Source organism: Armigeres subalbatus, chromosome 3, assembly GCF_024139115.2.
Source record: "Armigeres subalbatus isolate Guangzhou_Male chromosome 3, GZ_Asu_2, whole genome shotgun sequence".
Classification (NCBI taxonomy): domain Eukaryota; kingdom Metazoa; phylum Arthropoda; class Insecta; order Diptera; family Culicidae; genus Armigeres; species Armigeres subalbatus.
The window spans coordinates 298,352,350-298,372,088 of record NC_085141.1 but is presented as its reverse complement, the minus strand read 5'-3'; the positions used below and the strand labels follow the sequence as shown (position 1 = coordinate 298,372,088).

General features: G+C 45.4%; 2 protein-coding genes across 7 annotated transcripts in view; one reads left to right on the top strand and one right to left on the bottom strand.

The window, feature by feature from the left end:
- LOC134224953 (serum response factor homolog) overlaps positions 1–19,739 on the top strand; it is a 738,652-nt gene that overhangs the window by 346,472 nt on the left and 372,441 nt on the right. The gene's annotated exons all lie outside the window — the stretch shown is intronic.
- Positions 1–19,739, bottom strand: part of LOC134219692 (uncharacterized) — a 28,937-nt gene that overhangs the window by 190 nt on the left and 9,008 nt on the right. The window contains 5 exon segments of the mRNA XM_062698511.1: positions 6,485–6,626; positions 6,629–7,144; positions 7,146–7,196; positions 7,542–7,809; positions 7,847–8,256. Of these exon segments, the coding sequence (XP_062554495.1) occupies positions 6,485–6,626; positions 6,629–7,144; positions 7,146–7,196; positions 7,542–7,809; positions 7,847–8,256 (1,387 nt within the window).

Genomic DNA, 19,739 nt, shown 5'->3' with positions numbered 1-19,739 from the left:
GTTTCGACGTAGTTTTCTCCTTAGACTTGAATTGGAAGGACCTACTGATCGTAGATGTGTGTCCTCAACTGACTGTGGTGAATCACCGAATTCCAGCTGTTAGTCCGTAGAGAACTTTAAAAATTGATACTGAAGGCGCAGTTTGTTGGTTGTCTACGGCAATTTCGGTATGGGTAGGGTCCTTTCCGTGCTCCAGAGTAAAAGGTTTCTCCAGGGCTGCTAATTTCTATAATAAAAACAAAAGAAAACATGTGAAAACAACCAACGCCTTCCATTGGGAAATTGGGCGTTCCTAGCTTCACCCGATCCAGAAAAATCACATGGAGCGAGCGAATCCTAGCCCTTGCGTTGCTCCGCGGGATGGGGAGTGAGATCTCAGCGCCCTGCTTTAAACTTTTCCAGAGCTTCAAGGGGAGTTCCTTAGTTCCGGTGAGGGGGTCCGCGACGTTAGGCATAAGTACGTTAAGCATAATGGACGTTTGGCATAAATCTGCCTTTTGATGTCATAGGCTGTTCTTTGGATAATTTTATGCCTAACATACATTATGTCTATTGTTCGTTATGCCTAACGTCCTTATGCCTAACGGGGTATACCCCCGGTGAGGCAATAACTTTCGCGCGGAATAGAGGCGAGACTTCTGATGGAACTTGTTGGAGTTTTCAGCTGTTTGCTATCTTCGTCCGGCAGGCGTTGAGGTCAACCCTCCCGTTTCAGTCAGGCCAATACTTTTGGTCGGCCAGCATCGGCATTTTCTTCGTAGGGATAATTTTCAAAGTAGGGATAATTTGCTCAGTCGATTGCTGCATCGTTGACGTGATCTCTACAGGTGTGACAAGAAGAATGGAAGTGGCTTGTCTTGTCTGAGTTAGCTTCGAGATGATTGAGCAGCGATTAGATCGAATCTATGGAGTGAAATGCATTGATTCTGCGGAGCGTTTGTCCTTCGGATTTCGCTTAACTTTTGGTGGTTATTCATGTCAGTTTGGTAGATGGTAGATGTTACGTCACCATCAGACGAATTTTTATGATCTGGAATCTTCTGCTCTAAAGACTTGTTTTTTTTTTTTTGTTGGTACTTTCCACTTTCATCTGTTGTGGCTCCTTTTTTCTCCAATATGCAGTTATTGGTCCGTACTTTCGGAGGGACTTTTTTGAACTGCGATATTTCGGGGATGGTGAACTGCGTGATGAAATAAAGGACGTTGTCGTCTGACGTAAATTTATTTTTTCTCACTATCAGTTCTTTCCTTTTTAATATCTCAGTCTGCTGATGCTCCACTGTTCAGCAATCTGTTGTTGAACCAACTTCTCAATCATTTCGTGTTCCTTCACTTTATCTATTCGGTCTCCCATGTTATTATGCTAAAGTGCTTTCTCCATCATCGCCAATTTTTCGTCCATAGCTTTGGTGTCTTTGTTGTTGGCTACAACCTGGCGGTACCCTACGGTTTGTTTTTCCAAATCGGAGTTCATGTTTCCGGTGACCAAAATCCACTCGGCGAAGCTGGATTGCTCGTACGTAAGGCACTTAGGACTCGCTAAAGCTAAGCTAAAGCTAAGCTAAAGCTAAGCTAAAGCTAAGCTAAAGCTAAGCTAAAGCTAAGCTAAAGCTAAGCTAAAGCTAAGCTAAAGCTAAGCTAAAGCTAAGCTAAAGCTAAGCTAAAAGCTAAGCTAAAGCTAAGCTAAAGCTAAGCTAAAGCTAAGCTAAAGCTAAGCTAAAGCTAGCTAAGCTAAAGCTAAGCTAAAGCTAGCTAAAGCTAAGCTAAAGCTAAGCTAAAGCTAAGCTAAAAACTAAGCTAAAGCTAAGCTAAAGCTAGCTAAGCTAAAGCTAGCTAAAGCTGGCTAAAGCTAACTAAAGCTAGCTAAAAGCTGCTAAGCTAAACTAAAACTAAGCTTCTAGCTAAACTAAACTAAGCTAAAAGCTAAGCTAAACTAACTAAAGCTAGCTAAGCTTAAGCTAGCTAAGCTAAGCTAAAAGCTAGCTAAGCTAAGCTAAGCTAAAGCTAGCTAAAGCTAAGCTAAAGCTAAGCTAAAAGCTAAGCTAAAAGCTAAGCTAAAGCTAGCTAAAGCTAGCTAAAGCTTGCTAAAGCTAAGCTAAAGCTAAGCTAAAGCTAAGCTAAAGCTAAGCTAAAGCTAAGCTAAAGCTAAGCTAAAGCTAAGCTAAAGCCAAGCTAAAGCCAAGCTAAAGCCAAGCTAAAGCCAAGCTAAAGCCAAGCTAAAGCCAAGCTAAAGCCAAGCTAAAGCTAAGCTAAAGCTAGAGGGACCCGACCAGTTAGTCATAACAAAATTCTATCACAATTATATCAAGTTCTGATATAAATCTGTTACTATCTACTGGTCGGGGAAGTAAAAGCGAGGCTAAAGCGAAGCAGAAGCGAAGCCAAAGCGAAGCTAAAGCTAAGGTTATGCTAGAGGTTAATTATTCTTTTCATCTCTAAAAAAAGCATACTCATTGAAATAGGATTCCGAAATATTTCAATTCATGTACGTATCAATTCCAAAATCTGGAAAGCTAATCAAATCCAATTGGTTGCTAAACTTTTCACAGCAATCATTTGAAAAGGAAATCGGAAATTCTCTTTTTCCTAAACACCCTTTCCTAAACTCACACGTTTCCCTTCGCTAAAACTATTGCTGCTCAAATCCTGTTTCCCCGGTAGCAAACTATTCTTCACACAAACCTGAAATACCTTTAAAATCCAAACACTTCCGGAAATTCCATCACAAGCCTGCGGCAGGTCACTCTCACTTTTTTCCACCCCAAATTGAGAACCCTTCGAACGGTCGAAATCAGCTGATCCCACACATGCTCCAATCGCAGAGAAGGCGAAACACCTCACACGGAATCAGCTGTTCCGGGCCTGATGCGCGGTTTTCCGTCCGCTCCTCCCAAGTCTGCTGCCCTGGTACGCTCTTATTAATGCAAATTTTCCTGTCCGGGAATCCTGTCCGGAAGTCACGTGTTTCCCGGTTTCTAAATACCAAAATAGTCACACTCGCGCGCCGCGGACGGGTTGCTTCATGTTTTATTTCGCGTCAGCTGTTTCAATTGTGTGTCGATTGCCAGACAAGGAGGCGCCTTGCACCTCGCCGTAAATTATCCGAACATATGGGTCAGTCATCTACATGGTAAATAACACATGTAGAACACTATTTGAAGCTCGAAGTTAGCTTTGTTTTTTTTCCCTTCATGAGAACGAGTAGTGAGAGACTTCCTTCCAAGATAAGAGAAGTTTTGTTGTGATTGAAGGGGAAAAAAGGCTCAATACGCATGTGCCAAATCACTGAAAATATCCAATCCATGCAGCCAAAACATGCTTTTATGATGAATGTCTAAAATGTTTAGATGTAGACATACAAAAAACATTCAAAAAAGGGGTTTACCCGGCAATTTTCCCAACGGATGAATTAGATAAATATTTTTAATTTGAACGAATATTTGAATTTAAATTGGAGATATCGAAATTGAAGTTTTGGTTAGTAAACTGACCCTATTATACAAGTGTGATGTGGGTGGAACTCCGTAGAACTCCTATTCAAACAAATGCCTATTGACACTAACCACACGACTACACAGCGCCCACTATGGAATAAATCTGGAAAATAGATTTGTATTTTTATTTTTTATCGAACATTTTATTCGACGATTGATTTTTATTATTGTATTTTGATATTTATTTTGTTATTTTCATTTGAAAATAAGAACTAGAGGCATTGGATGCTCGATTCAAAGATTGGGTTTGAAGTTTTTAATAATTTTGGATTTACTTTCAATTGATGATTAGATAGTTATTGCACTAGGTAGTTTAATTTAAAGTTTTAATTCAAAATTTGTATTTCGAGATTTAATCTGAATGTTTTTTTTTCTAGAATTTGGATTTTTTAAGGGTTTGGAATACTCCCTCTTTAGTAAAGAATGAAAAAAAAAGTTTGGAATACCTTCGTTTCATTCAAATGATTCTATATTGTGTTTTCGTTTTGTTTACAATTGAATCAGTTAAGCTATAACCTACCTATATTGTTTTTTTATTAACTGCTCTCTAAAATATCAACACTTATGCCTCCTTAATCGTTCACCTCCGATGTACAAAAAGAACATAAATCTAAGGAATCAAGGCCAGAAATCGTATTCTATACACCACCCATCGTATTCCATACAGTCAGAACAACTGACAGGGCAGTGTCGCACTGACCGCTGTCCCAGTGGTCAATCGAGGAAAAAACACCCAACCTCCTTCAACCGTTGCTCCGTCCCTGTTCGATCACTCATTACTCAGGCTCCACTAATGAAGCCAAAGGAAAACACAAATTTTAGGCAAAATTCATCTTCTGTTCCAGAGTGCTCAAAATGTGTCACGTTTTCCATCTTATCGTCGATCTTCAATTTTGCATCCAGATGCGCTCTAGCGCGCCTCTGCAGGGATAATGATTTTACGCAAATAAATATCATATTTTCCGAGCTCCAGCACGAGGGCAGCCCCGGAGCACCAACTGTCGCGCATGACACCCTGGCATCGCATTCCATTTTTTGTTTTCATGTTGCCCAGCAGCAGCCACGGCTGAGAGCCCACGGGAAAACCACTCGGATCGATTCTTATTGGGCTCTCCAACATAGGTAGAAGATACTTCTTTGATGTGGAACATGACTACGTGTTGCGCGCGGGTGGCTCTACTTCCGGTTTGCTGCTTGCTCCGGGTCTGCTGTTCTGGTAGTGCAATTCCGCTCAAGAAAAGCTCCAAACCGGAAGTCGATAAGCGAGCAGCTGCTGCGATGAAAGAGCGGATCCCACTGATAGGATTTTGCGCTTTCTGTTTGACAGCCGGCATTCCGGTGAGGAGCACTTGTGGTGTTATCAGTCGGTGGCTGAGAGGATGCTACCCTGGGAAAATTCTGATTAACATCCATACAATGGGTATGGGGGTTTTTGTTATGTATCACGACTGATACTGTTTGGTGGTGATACTTGAACAGCGATACTTACGGCTTCGTGCAACCCAAAATATTGTTCGAATAGAATTTTTGAAGAGAACATAGTATTTTCCAACCAATATTGATCAATGATGAGTCTTAATACGATTATTAATTGTTTTTGCAATGAGTTGCATAAAAAACTATTCTTTTCGGAGCAAGTTGTACCTTTATACTACTAGTGCTGATAAAAAATCGAGGTTTGAAACGAGATGCATGCAGTATTTCTTTGAAATAACGAAAGTTTAAGAGTAATTTGATTATTATAAATTAAAAATACCACTGTTTGATTCATTTCATATGAGGGTGCTTGTAGAAAAAGGGGTTGTGTACAACCAAACTACAACAGTTTAATGCATCTAACAACTGTAACGTCAGGGGCCCTCCTTAGCCGTGCGGTAAGACGCGTGGCTACAAAGCAAGACCATGCTGAGGGTGGCTGGGTTCGATTCCCGGTGCCGGTCTAGGCAATTTTCGGATTGGAAATTGTCTCGATTTCGCTGGGCATTAAAGTATCGTCGTGTTAGCCTCATGATATACGAATGCAAAAATGGTAACCTGGCTTAGAAACCTCGCAGTTAATAACTGTGGAAGTGCTTAATGAACACTAAGCTGCGAGGCGGCTCTGTCCCAGTGTAGGGATGTAATGCCAATAAGAAGAAGAAGAAGAAGAAGAACTGTAACGTCACTATACAAGAATATTCCCAACCACCAAGGGCTGCCCGAAAAACCGAAAAAGAGTCGTACAACAACTATCAACGAGGTGAACTATCCAACCATCCCGGTCCCGGCCCCGCCATTGGAATTGTACAATCGATTGGCAGCGACAGCTGCCTAGGTTCAAGATTCCACCGAATTGCTCGCTCTAGAGCAAAATCATCAAACTGGTGGATTTCCTCGAAAGAAAAGAGACCGACGTGGCGTTCGTCATCGGAACACACCTGAAACCGGAGATGAACGTCAACAACCCGGATTTTCGAATTCGGAGCCTTGAAAGGTCAACCAAGGGAGATACGATGTGGGCTTCGCTCTTTGCTACAATATCAATTGTCATCTGCTGTCAAGTTTAAAGCTGAGTGTCACCGAGGCCATCGGCGTCGAATTTATCACTTCTGTCGGCAGTCGGCACAATCATGCGCATTGTATATCAAATATCACTTTGAAATAGTTTTTGGACAAGAAGTAAGAAGTAAAGTAAGAAGTAAGAAGTAACAAGTAACAAGTAAGAAGGTAAGAAAGTAACAAGTAAAGAAGTAAGAAGTGAAGTAAAAAGTAAGAAAGAGTAAAAAATGAAGTAAAGTAAAGTAAAAAGTATAAAGTAAAATGGAGTAAAGTGGGAGTGAGTAAGTAAGTGTAAAGTAAGTGAAGTAAAATGTGAGGTGAAGTAAAATGAAGTAAAAGTAAAGTAAAGTAAAGTAAAAAGAAGGTAAGAAATGAAATAAAAAAAATGTAGCAGTGGTAAGTGAAGGTGAAAAAGGTGAAGTAAAAAGGGTGGGTAAGAAGCAAAGTAAAGCCCAGGTGGTGGGTGGCTGGGGTGGTGAGTGGGTGGGGTGGGTGGGGTGAGTGGGGATGGGGTGGGCGTGGGTGGGGTGGGGTGGGGTGGGGTGAGGGTTGGGGTGGGGGTGGGGTAAAAGGGGGTGAGGGTGGGTGGGGTGGGGTGGGGGTGGGGTGGGGGTGGGGGGGGGTGGGGTGGGGTGGGGTGGGGGTGGGGTGGGGTGGGGGGTGAGGTTGGGAGTGGGGGTGGGGTGGGGCCAGGGGTTGGGGTGGGGTGGGGGTGGGGTGGGTGGGGTGGGGGTGGGGTGGGGTGGGGGGGGGTGGGGTGGGGGGGGGTGGGGGTGGGGTGGGGGTGGGGTGGGGTGGGGTGGTGGGGGTGAGGTGGTGAGGTGAGTGGGGTGGGGTTTGGGTGGGGGGGGGGTGGGGGTGGGGTGGGGTGGGGGTGGGGTGGGGGGGGGGTGGGGTGGGGGTGGGGGTGGGGTTGGGGTGGGGTTGGGGTGGGGTGGGGGGGGGGGTGGGGTGGGGGGTGGGTGGTTGGGTGGTGGGTTGGGGGTGGGTGTGGGTGGGGTGGGGTTGGTGTGGGGTGGGTGGGGGTGGGGTGGGGGGGGTGGGGTGGGGTGGGGTGGGGTGGGGGGGGGTGTGGGTGGGGTTGGGGTGGGGTGGGGTGGGGTTGGGGTGGGTTGGGGGTGGGTTGGGGTTGGGGTTGGGGTGGGGTGGGGTTGGGGTGGGTGTGGGGTGGGGGTTGGGGTGGGGGTGGGGGTGGGGTGGGGGGGGGGTGGGGTGGGGTGGGGGTTGGGGTGGGGGTGGGTTTGGGTGAGAGTGGGGTGGGGTGGGGTGAGGGGTGGGACGTGGGGTGGGGTGAGGTGGGGTGGGGTGGGGTTAAGGGTGGGGTGGGGTGGAGCCCAGGGTGGGGTGGGGTGGGGTGGGGTGAGGTGGGTGGGGTGGGGTGGGTGGGGTGGGGTGGGGTGGGGTGGGGTGGGGGTGGGGTGGGGTGGGGTGGGGTGGGGTGGGGTAAAGAGGTAAGAGTAAAGAGTAAAAGGTGAGGGTGAGGGTGGGGTGGGTGGTGGGGTGGGGGGGGGGTGGGGTTGGGTGGGGGGGGGGGGGGGGGGGGGGGGGGGGGTGGGGTGGGGGTGGGGGGGGGGTGGGGGGGGGTGGGGGGGTGGGGGGGGGGGGGGGGGGGGGGGGGGGGGGGGGGGTTGGGGGGGAGTTGGGGTGGGGAGGGGTTGGGGGGGTGGGGGGGTTGTGTGGGGGGGGTGGGGGGGGGGGGGGGGTGGGGTGTGGTGGGGGGTGGTGTGGGGTGGGGTGGGGGGGGTGGGGTGAGGTGGGGTGGGGTGGGGTGGGTGGGTTGGATTGGGTTGGGTTGGGTTGGGTTGGGTTGGGTTGGGGTGGGTTGGGGTGGGTTGGGTTGGGGTGGGGTGGGGTGGGGTGGGGGGGGTTGGGTTGGGGTGGGGTGGGGTGGGGTGGGTTGGGGTGGGGGGGGTGGGGGGGGGTTAGGGGTGGGGTGGGGTGGGGTGGGGTGGGGTGGGGTGGGGTGAGGGGTGAGGTGGGGTGGGGTGGGGTGGGGTTCAGGGGAGTGAGGTGGGGTGGGGTGGGGTGGGGTGGGGTGGGGTGGGGGGTGGGGGTTGGGGGGGGGTGGGGTGGGGTTGGGGTGGGGTGGGGTGGGGGTGGGGTGGGGAATGGGGTGGGGAGTGAAGTGAGGTGAGAGTGAGAGTAAAAAGGGTGAAGCAAGGGTAAGGTTAAGGTGGGGAAGTGGGGTGAAGTGAAAGGTGGGTGTGAGGGTGGGGGTGTGGTCCTAAAAGGTGGGGTGAGGTGAGTGGGGTGGGGTGGGGTGGGGGTGGGGTGGTGGGTGGGGTGTGGGGTGGGGTGGGGTAAAAGTAAAGTGGGGTAAAAGTGGGGTTAGGGTAAAGAGGGGTGGGGTGGGTGAGGTGGGGGGGGGTGGGGTGGTGGGGTGGGGTGGGGTGGGGGTTGGGAGCAGGGGTGGGGTTAAAGGGGTGGGGTTAAAGTAAAAGTAAAGTAAGTAAAGTAAAAGTGAGTAAAGAGTAAAATGAAGTAAAAATAGGAAAAAGTAAAGTAAGTGAAAGTAAGTAAGATGTAAGAATTAAGAAGTAAGAAGTAAAAAGTAAAAAGTAAGAAGTAAGAAGTAAGAAGTAAGAAGTAAAAAGTAATAATCAATACATTACTTGGGGGACACACGGTTAGTTCACGAAGGGGACTTCTTCAGCTACCTTTTCCTTCCCCCCTCATTCCACGGTGTTGGGCTTTAATTTTGCACGGGCTATTTAGTACATATTTCAATACGAATCAAGTATGTCCTGGAAGTTATGAAAGTGTTAAGCAATTTTTTTGTTAGTGTATCAAGTAGTTAAACCATGTCTCAAAAATGATACTCGGTGAATATTTGCAAATTAAAAATGGGTCGAGGAAAAAATTGCTTTATTAAGGACTTAAAATAAAACAAAAATATTCGAGAAAAAGTAGAAAGAATAATTCAGCCATGAACTAATAAACAATTTATGAGAAAAAAAACGGGCTTCGTGAAAGTGCGGCCAGTGACGTCAATCGCCTAGATGCATGTGATGGGAGTGTAGGTTCGCCCCTGTAAGGATAAAACTTTTCGTGATCGAAAAAATCTCCACTGGTCACTGGATGTTATGTGTCTCATCCGTTGTCACATACGAGGTGTCAAGTGTACGGTCTCTCTAGTCGAAGACGGTGTTCCTGTGTTTTACAAATAATGAACTAAATACTTCGACGAGTAATGAACCTTCCAGCGGAAAATATTTCCACTTTTCAAAAATATTGAACAAATATCCAAAAATATCTCGGCTGAAGCATTTTCTGTAGAATGTAGAATGAATCCAGCGTCAATAAATTTTCCACCACGGTGTCCGCAGTGGATCCAGTTAGGGTTTTGATAGTTTCCATATCGCCACATTTATTTGTAAAAATAACTAGTGTATCGTTTTTTTCCTGTTCTTCACCAACGACATATTCAACTATGTCCGAATCAGACAATAGCTCGCTGCATATGACGTTCTTATCGACATCACAATATTCGGAGAACGATATGACTGGATCCACCGAAAACAGCTCATCTTCTGAAAGCGCCATAATCTGATCATGCCAGATAGACTCTCTTCGAGCAAGTTCGGTCAATGAAGTGTCGTCTTCTTCCTCCAAAATAAACCAATTCTTGAATGTTTCTGATCTGACATTCACTACATAATGTGATTGCGTCCAGCAAGGGCCTTTTAAATATAAAAGAGAAGGGCATTTCAAATATACAATTTGTTGTTCAATGTCAACTCCATATTTCAACTTCTTACCTGATTACTTTCCATGATGCGGATTGTTTCACTGCCTTGAGCTTCGATTGAACGGACTTTGAATGTGCCGAATGTCCACAAAAATTAGAACATTCAACAAATTCTTCTAAAAGCATGAAAGTCATCCAAGCTTTGGAGCTTGCTTTGTAGAGCACCGGGAAAGACTTGACATTTTGAAACTTCACGGAAAAAATTGGCGTCACTTGATTCATATGCTTCAATTATGTCCATTCTTTCAGCAACGGTCAGCACATTAAACTTACGCTTCTCCATTTTTCCCACTTTATTTTTAAAATTTAGGCCGTTACAAATATTTAATTAGCATTATGTCCTAAAGGGTGTACGGAATCAAATTGAACTACTCGCCAAAAATTAGTCTATCAAACGATTGTCATGAAATTTTCAGGGACTGAAATACTATATGTAAGCTTGGACTACGTATAACTGTTTCATTGTTATTCTCAAATACATCGAAATGTTGAAGCTTTTATCTTAAATGAACTCATAAGATTTTGTACATGTCCTTAACTATCATTTTTCATCCTACAATCTATCCCAATAAAAAAGTTAACGAATTTTATTGTCTCAGTCGATTATTTAACTTAATTAAAGTCAACTTTCCCAAAGAAACCATATTTTTGACGCCTACAAAAATCGAAAACAAGAAATCAAAAAAGTGCTACAGTGTGAACCGGCCTGAACAATGAGATAGATGCTCTTCCAAAATCTGACAAATATCAGTCCAAAATTAGATTTCAACACCTTATTTGATTTTTTATTTTGGTTTTTTACTATAGAAGCGACAAAACAGAAAGTTTACCTGTATTAGTCGGATAATCGAAAATGTTGACGTTGGAGTTATAAACTAATACGGAATGTTGACGCGAAAGGCCAAATCAACATTTTATGTTTCGTATAATGGCCAATTTTGAAGCCTTCCGAAGCTTGTGTTTTCATTCCAGACCAGCATCTTTCGATCGGCCGCAACCCTGGTGATTTTGAGGTCAAAGGCACAAAATTGGATTCCCAACATCTTCTTATAAGATGTGGACTATGGAGGTGAATGCGCAAGATTTATTTGCACACGTCCTATTCCTTCGGCTGTATTTTTGAAATCACTGGAAATTGCGTAATGAAACTCTCGCAGTGTGAATAACACATGCTGAAGCCGTCTTCTACAAAATTTCGTTAAAATCAGCCCAAGAGGCGAAATGTTATCGACTTTTGAAAGTGATGCGATTTGATTCCTTACTTACTTACTTACGGATCCTGTACACCTCCGGTGGTGCAAAGGGCCGACTTGAAAGATCTCCATCCTGAGCGTTGCCCGGCTATCGCTTTAACCTGTTGCCAGGTTAGATTTCGGTCGACTTCTTTTATTTCTTTATTGAGGCTTCGCCGCCATGAGCCTCTGGGTCTGCCTCTGCTGCGATGTCCCGCTGGGTTCCAGTCTAATGCTTGTTTACAGATTTCGTTTCCGCCCCTACGTAGAGTGTAGCCGACCCAGCCCCACTTCCGATCCCGAATTTCTGTTGCTATCGACCTCTGGTGACAACGACGATGGAGCTCATTGTTTGAGATCCAGTTGTGAGGCCACCAGGCCTGAATTATATACCGCAGGCATCTGTTAATGAACACCTGCAGCCGTTGAGTGTTCTCCACTGATACACACCATGTTTCGCTAGCGTATAACAGCACAGATTTCACGTTAGAGTTGAAAATTCGTATTTTGGTGCGTTCACTTATCTGCCTGTTTTTCCAGATATTTCTTAAACTCGCAAAGGCAGCCCTTGCTTTCTTGATCCGTGCGCCTATGTCGATCTTGGTACCGCCGTCCGACGCCATTTGGCTACCAAGATATTGGAAGCTTTCAACATTCTCCACTGGTTGCCCGGCTACTGTGAAACTGGAAGGAGTCGCCGTGTTTACATCCAACGATTTGGTTTTGTTGACGTTGATGACTAAACCTGCCGAAGAGGAGCGCTCGGCAAGGTCGTTGAGCTTACTCTGCATATCAGAGCGCCGTTGCGCGAGGAGTGCAACGTCATCAGCCAATTCGAAGTCGTTTAGATGCTCCATGGTTATAGGCTTCCATAACAGCCCGCGGTTTGGTTCACGGTCAATCGCACCTACCAGAATCTCATCGATTACGATGAGGAACAGTAACGGTGATAGGATACATCCTTGCCTCACACCAGCTACGACCCGGATAGGGTCGGACAGGACCCCATTGTGCAGCACTCTACACGAAAAGGCCTCGTACTGTGCTTCGATGAGGCCGATGATTTTCTCAGGAACTCCCTTGCGTCTCAGGGCGCCCCACAAATTCTCGTGATTGAGACGGTCGAAAGCTTTTTCGTAGTCAATGAATACCAAGTAAAGGGACTCTTGGAATTCGTTGACCTGCTCCAGAATGATGCGGAGCGTGACAATATGGTCCACACAGGATCTTCCGGCACGGAATCCGGCTTGCTGCCGCCGGAGAGTCGCATCGATCTTCTCCTGAATCCGGGCTAGGATAATTTTGCACAGAACTTTGAGAACGGTACACAGCAACATAATGCCTCGCCAGTTATCGCATACAGTCAGGTCACCCTTTTTGGGCACCTTTACTAAGATACCTTGCATCCAGTCGACCGGGAAAGTTGCGGTGTCCCAGATATTATGAAATAAACGATGCAGTAGTTGAGCGGATGTCATGGGGTCAGCTTTGAGCATCTCGGCTGATATGCGGTCGACCGAATTTTGATTCCGTACACCCTTTATTGTTCTCCGGAAGGTCAAGGGGGGGGGGGGTAATAAAAAATAAATATTAAAATATAAAAAAATCAACAAACTCCTCGGATTTGTGAATGTTTTGAATGTTCTCAAAATTATCCGAATTTTATTTTGTTGCCCCCTCAAAATATTATTTTTGGGCAAAACAATCTGAGGGGGGGAGAGACATAATTGTTTTTAAATATTTGTATCGGCCTTATTAAGTTTTCTACTTTATTTGATTTAATTACAACCGTCGTGTAAAATTATATTTATAAGAATACAAATTTCAATCATTATTTTATACAATCGTGCAATATCAAATTGATTTATATTCAAAATTACAGTACGCTCGTTATTTCCGTTATTTTCATGCTCCAAATATGTTTATCGAAATAGATGTAAATTTATGAAATATCTTTTATTTTATACTTCTTGAATTTAAAAATGTCTGCAAGATCTGGGGACCTCCCTAAAGGTCATAAATAAGTTGTCTCACGACTCCCCTTTTTGATTCGGAAGATCAATTGCAGCAGCTGAAGCACTGAACCGCGGCGTACCTCCAGGATGCTGTCGATATTGAAATGAAAGCTCATAGTTGGGGCAGAAGCTAGCAAAACAAAAAGTTAGGCATACATGTATGTACATCGGAGTACCAAGAAGGTCGAGAATAAACACCTTCTTCTTGGTTTGTACCATCCGTAGCAAATCAAGACCGAAGTACCACTTTTCGGCTCATTGGGGTCTCCACTCGTTCCTGTTACCACAATCCAATGATATGCTTCCGGTGCAGGGTTCTGGTCACGCCACGCTAAGCTTCAATGTCAAAGGAGCCAAGGAAACTAGCCTCGGGAACTAACCAAGTTCTCATGCAATTGCTGATGATAGGAGACGTGTAAGCTCTCAATTCGGCAGCAAATGTGACACGTGATCGCTAGCAAAAGGTGCCCAGCCTAAATAGCTGAAACTAATGCACAGCGGGTCAACTCGGGAGCAGAGCATTTCCTACTCAGAAGCGTGGAGACTTGGAGTTAGAGCAAAATTAGAGAGATCCTAGGCTGATTCTGATCAACGGAAATTAGTGTTGCAATGTAGGGAACCTGTTTCCATAAATGGTTCATCCATTCCCTCGAACACAGATGTCGTACAACAAAAACTCAATAGTATACGCGTCAATTTAGCACAGAAGGACACAATAATCTGGGTGTTGGATCTAAGGAAAGCGAATCGTGGATGAAAAAAACTAAAGAGACATTGAAGTAAACCTTTGCGAAAGAACTGAACAGCTAGAAGAAAATAACGCCGAACTTGTCCAGCAGCCTGGGCCAAGAACTTAACCAACTATTCCTCCATGACCCCAAAGCCTGGTACCTGGTGCCTGGTACCTAAGGATTGAGGAGAGGAGGAAGAGAACTGAAGGATAAACGTGTCCGCAGTTTAGGTTCCATCGGTGCTGTTGTATTGTTGGTTATGAGTTTGCCAGGTTATAGTGCATAACTGGCATAAACGCGTAATCTGTCTTATGTATGCGAACATTACCATTTCTATGAACGATTGCCATGAGAACCGAAAAAAAACCTAGAGCTTCAGATGATGAGTTTTAGCGCAGCTCTCGTACATAGACCGGCACGCCATATTCGATCACCGAGAGGATGGTTTGCCGGTAGACACCAAGTTTATTTTTCAAGAACAATGACGACCGGCGGTTTATCAAAGGATACAGTAGATTCAACAAAACGTTAGACTTCGTCTTTGTCTTGTCAACTTGTTGCCGGAAAATAAGCTTACTGTCGAGAGTCAAGCCAAGCTAGTCGGCCTCATCGACCCATTTCAAAGTCGTGCTTTTGAGGATGATTTTACAGTCCTCCCCCACTCTAAATCCCCTAAACAGGTGGAACATGTTTAGGGGATTTATAGTGGGGGAAAATGATGACCTGGGTCTTCGCCGCATTGATACATATCTTCCAACTGGTGAGTTACTCTGTCAAAACATCCAGGTCTCGTTGGAGTTGGAGGACGATGGAGGTGTCATCTGCGAACAGAAACAGAATGCCGGCTTCTGTAGGTTCTGGCATGTCGGAGGTGAACAGATTGAAAAGCAGAGGACCGAGGATACTGCCGTGAGGACGTCTGCGAGGATGTTGTGCGCATTGGAGATCGCTCCGCTGATTGAGACCCGGAATGTCCTCCCCGACAGATAATGGTCAATGATTTTCATCAGGTAACTGGGAAGATTGTAACGTTGTGGTTTGTAAGGCCATGGCGGAAGTTTTTGAGACAAACTTGTTGCATCTGAGGACGTTGGTAGCTCGGGTCAGTTGGTGAACGGTTGATCGACCGGCGGAAACCAAACTGTTCCTCGAGCAATATGTTGAGATTTTCGGCAGACTCAAGTAACCGATGATTAATAGATTTTTGGAATGGCTTGGATAACCCTAAGAGAAGGCTGATGGGACGATAACTTTTGCGAGAGGAAGGATGCTTCCCAGGCTTACGGATGGGGACGACTTTCGCTGACTTTCAGGACGATGGAAAGTAGCTGAGCCAGAGACACTGATTTAAGATCAGCGAAAGGTGTTCGAAGAATGGAGCACTCATCCCTAGTAACATTTTTGTTTTATGCTGGTTTTATAACAGTCTTGTAGAGTAAATAATGGTCTTCAAAAGCGTTATAAAACTTAAAATGTTACTTGGGATATGTTTGAGTTCGAGATTCAGGATGCTGTTGAAGCCTGGGACCTTCATGTTTTTCGATGATTTGATATAGGCCGTCAACTCGCCAGCTGAGATCTCCGAGAAGTCGTTGGGAATAAGATGGATGTTGTTAGCATGCTCGTTAACAGCTGCTTCATGTGGACTGACGATGTTCTGTCCAAGATTGTGTGAGCTGACAAAGTGACGACCTATTTCGGCGACTTTCTCTGCAGAAGTTATCAAGTGATCCTTAGAACCATTGTTGTCTAAATGGATCAAAGGTGGAAGCAGACGACAGTTGATGTTGTAGCGAAGAGCGATGGTGACACCACCTCCCATGATCGGTTGGTCAAGTTGCACGATGCGAAAGTCCAGGATGTTGACGTTCACCTCCGGTTTTAGGTGCGTTTCGTTGATGAACGCCACGCCATTTTCAATTCAATTCAATTATAGCTTTAGCATTCCAGTTGACCAGGCCCACCCTAGCAGCCATTTTCAATGATGAACATGCCAAGAGTGAGGACCTGGTCGAATCAGGTTTTGCAACCACGTAGCCGTGTGGCGAGCCGGGAGAAGATTGTTTGCCGACGGAATCCAGGAGGAGGAAGCGAGGGCCATTCACTAGAAGATTGAGCTGGGTGTGCTGGGGCTTGAATCGATGCCGCTGCTGCGACTGCAACGATGGAAGTACTGGTACCGCTCGTCGAAGAGCTGGGATGGCTGGATGGTTCACCGATTCGATGGTTCGATCACTGGAACACGCTTTCTCTTCGGATGGGCCTTGGTTGATGCTTTCCTTCGGATTTCCAGGAACTCCAGGCCTTTCGGACAGCCTTTCGTAGTGGGCCGATGTTTTTCGCCACATTTGGCGCACTTTGGATCGGCCACTTCCATCTTGTCGCACTCATCCGTCGGATGCAGTTCGCCACACTTGTTGCCGCGCGGCCATGTGGCAATTTCGGGTGCAATGTCCGAAGTTGAAACATTTGGTGCACTGCGTCACGTCACGGTGCACGGGCCGGTATCGCTCCCAGCCGACCACGGTGTAATTTATTACTCCGATCAGCTTCAATTACTTGAAGGAGATGGAGCCATGCTCCAGATGGACCAGGTAAAGCTGATCTCGGTACTTTCTTGCCTTGTCGTGGCGAGCGATTTTGAGTCCACTGCTTTCTAGCTCGGTTGTAAGTTCTTCTTCCTTCATATCGTGGAGCCCTCGCAGCAAATCTTTGAGCGGCTTCGTGCCGGGGAGCTCATGAGTGTAATATTCATAATTGTGGACCTGTAGTGGACCTGGACTCCATGGTAGATTTGTGGTGATCTTGATTAACAGGCATCACCTTGACTCCCTCGTTGCAAAGCCGGAACGTGCACTTGAGTCCCTTTGCAATAAGGTGGTGGATTTTCGACCGCAAATCCGGTGGATCGTTCTTGACGAAAACAGGTAGCACTTCTTCATCCGCTCAGTTTGCACCTGCGGCAGCTGCGATTGCTGCCTTTTGCCTTTCTCGTATAACTAAGTTGTACCGAAAGGCTATCATTTCACTCCGAAAACGAACTTTCGATAGAAGCCTCTGAGACCCATAGCATTCTATACCAATTGACTCAGCTCGGCGAGCTGAGCACATGTCTGTCTGTCCGTGTGTATGTATGTGTGTATGTGTGTGTGTATGTGTGTGCGTATGTGTGTGCACCAAAGCTATAAAAAACATTAGACAACTTTTCGTATAGTAATCCTTAACCGATTTTCTCGCAACAAGTTTCATTCGACAGGGGACAAAGCCTTGTTGATCACTACTGAATTTTATAGCGATCGGTTATTGCATTTGAATGTTATGAAGAAAATGGAGCATCGGACCATATATACTCCATATAAGGTTGGTGTCTCAACTTTTTTTTTTCGGCGGATTGCCGGCGTCATCAAGCAGCGACGGCGAGAACACGCTTCTTTGCAAAAGCTGCTTGGAGAGGTCACCCGCGTCTAAAAAAGCAGTGCGAGTCTCCCATAACGGATTCGGGATAAAATAACGCCAACGTAACGAAGCGAAATCTTAAACAGCGAACGAACGAGAAAAATGCGTGAGCACAAAGCACATCCGTACGCGCTGCTGTTACGAACTGCTGTTCGCATGGTCACGAAGCAAACGATGTTAATCGGTACGAGTGCTAATTTTATGTGCAACACTCACCATAGGGGCGGGGCTACAGGGTTCACTTTATTGACTACAAGAAAGCTGCCTTCCCGCGGGTGCGAGCCATTTCATCCGAGATGTCGCGGAAAGCGATGCCTGCATCGGAAAGGAAGGAAATTTTATTCCCACCAACGGCGTGCGGGTCGCAGGTCGTCATCGTCAGCATCAGCAGCACTCAAGTGAAATTTTCTCGCAACATTCGGACAAACGGTTGCCTGTTTCGCTTTTATGGCATCTGTTACGGTCGTGACAGCAGCGTGGTGGAGTACATTTCTGCAACGGTGAAATCCGAATTAGCCTCGACTGGCAATCAGTGGAACAGCTCTCAAGCCAAAATTGTCTTGCAAATCCAAACTATTGAGTGGTTTATTGGCATTATTGGAAATTTATCGGGTTTTCTCAGGACCACCATTGTATACAAGGGAAGGTTGAGCCTAGACGAGTTTGTTGAAAGAAAGTTTCTATCGGTAGCAGAATCACGAGCGCGTGTCTGATGGAGAAACTGCAAAAGCTTTCAATTCGCATGAATGGCATCAGTAGCAGTCAATAGAAACTTCTCTCAAGATTCTCATTTGGTTTTGCGGCTGTTTGTGATTAGGAAAACGCATTATTGAATATAAAACGGTACTTTCAAGACAAACTTTCTATACAAAAGAAAGCTGATCCGAGAAGACATTTCTTCAATGTACAAAACACAGTTGCTTAGACGGCAGAAACATCGCAACGATGCCGTAACGTTGTCCAACGTCAATCTGGCGATTGTGTCTTGTACACAACCCTTCGGTTTTTTTGAGGTCCAAACTCGTTCCGTTTACCACAATCCAATGCTATGCTTCAGTGCCGGGTTTTTAGACACGCCACACTAGCTGCGGGAACTTATCTTGTTCCCATCCAATTGGTGATGATAGGAACTGTGGAAGCTATCAATTCGGCAGCAAATGTTGCAGTAATATAAAAAAAAGGCTTCATAATTATTAATTTGTGCTCACTTCGAGATATCAATTTCAGCTTTCAGAAGGATGATTTTGTGCCACCCGAAATATTCACACAACAAAGATCATCCACATTTACATACTGTTGTCAAGAAGCATTCAAGAGACAAGGGCAAATATACTACATTTCTTTGGAAAATGCTGTGTCTCACTAATCCTAGCCCGAAACAATTAATTAAAATTGACAAAATACAAAATGCTAGGACAAAGTCGTAGCCCCAAGAATAATGGAAAATATTATAACATATCATGTTACTTAAAAATAAACCGACAGATCAAGTCTGTTATTTAATTTAGAATAAGAAAATAATCAAACGTTCGGATAAATAATTTAAGAAAAAATTAAAACAGATTATCATGCTGATAAAGCAGCTAGCAACGCGAGGTTCACCATAAGCATTTAATTTAATACCTTCAACTGCTCAAGTGCTTCTCACATCCATCTTCACCCCACAAGTTATGTCAGTTTCACCAATTTCGACAAACAATTCCGCATGCAACAAGCCACCTCGGAACGTCCCGAAAAAGATCAAAGCCTTGCCGGCGCGTAACCAGATTACAAATTAAATAATCCTCAGGAATTTCATCAAAGCACCGTCAGCACGTTTGATGTCCATGCCAGGGAACAAGTGCGCAGAACACGGACAGCTAGCTCGTTCGCAAAGCCCCGAATTGCCGAGCCACGAATTTCCCAAATGCCGGCCAGCTGCGTGTACGTGACACTCGAAACAGACAGACACAGCACCAGTCAGTGTCGGAATGGATTGGACAGACAACGCCAACCGGCAGACAGTCGTGCAGAGTTTTCCGGCGGTGACAGCCAAATTTTCCGGAGGTGCGGAAGCATGCGCGCTATCTTGTGCCGAAAACCATAGGCTTCCTCGGGGGATGATTGCTTGGTAGTCGGAAAATTTGCAACCACGAATTGGATTGATAAAAAAATGCTTGTGTGGGTGGAAAATTAGGTTTTTTATCAGTTTGCAAATGTTGGGGTTCTACCTACTTCACCATTTAGCTTCTTATGTGAAAATTATTATTTCCACTGAAATAAACTGCTCTTGCAATGTTTTCGAACACAATTGAATTTTGAATATCAACTTGATAAATGAAAGGATTCTCAGCGTTGATGCGAAAAAAAATCTGGATAGTGCTTCTGAATATTTCTTAAACAATAGACAAAGTGCCCATCCCACCATCAATTAGTTTTTCTCTATCTCTAGCTGGGTTCAGGGTGAAGAATAACAGTGCGAAATTTTCCTTCCTTCTTGAACCGAGAGCTCACACAGCTTGGGATGGGATGTTGACCACACTACT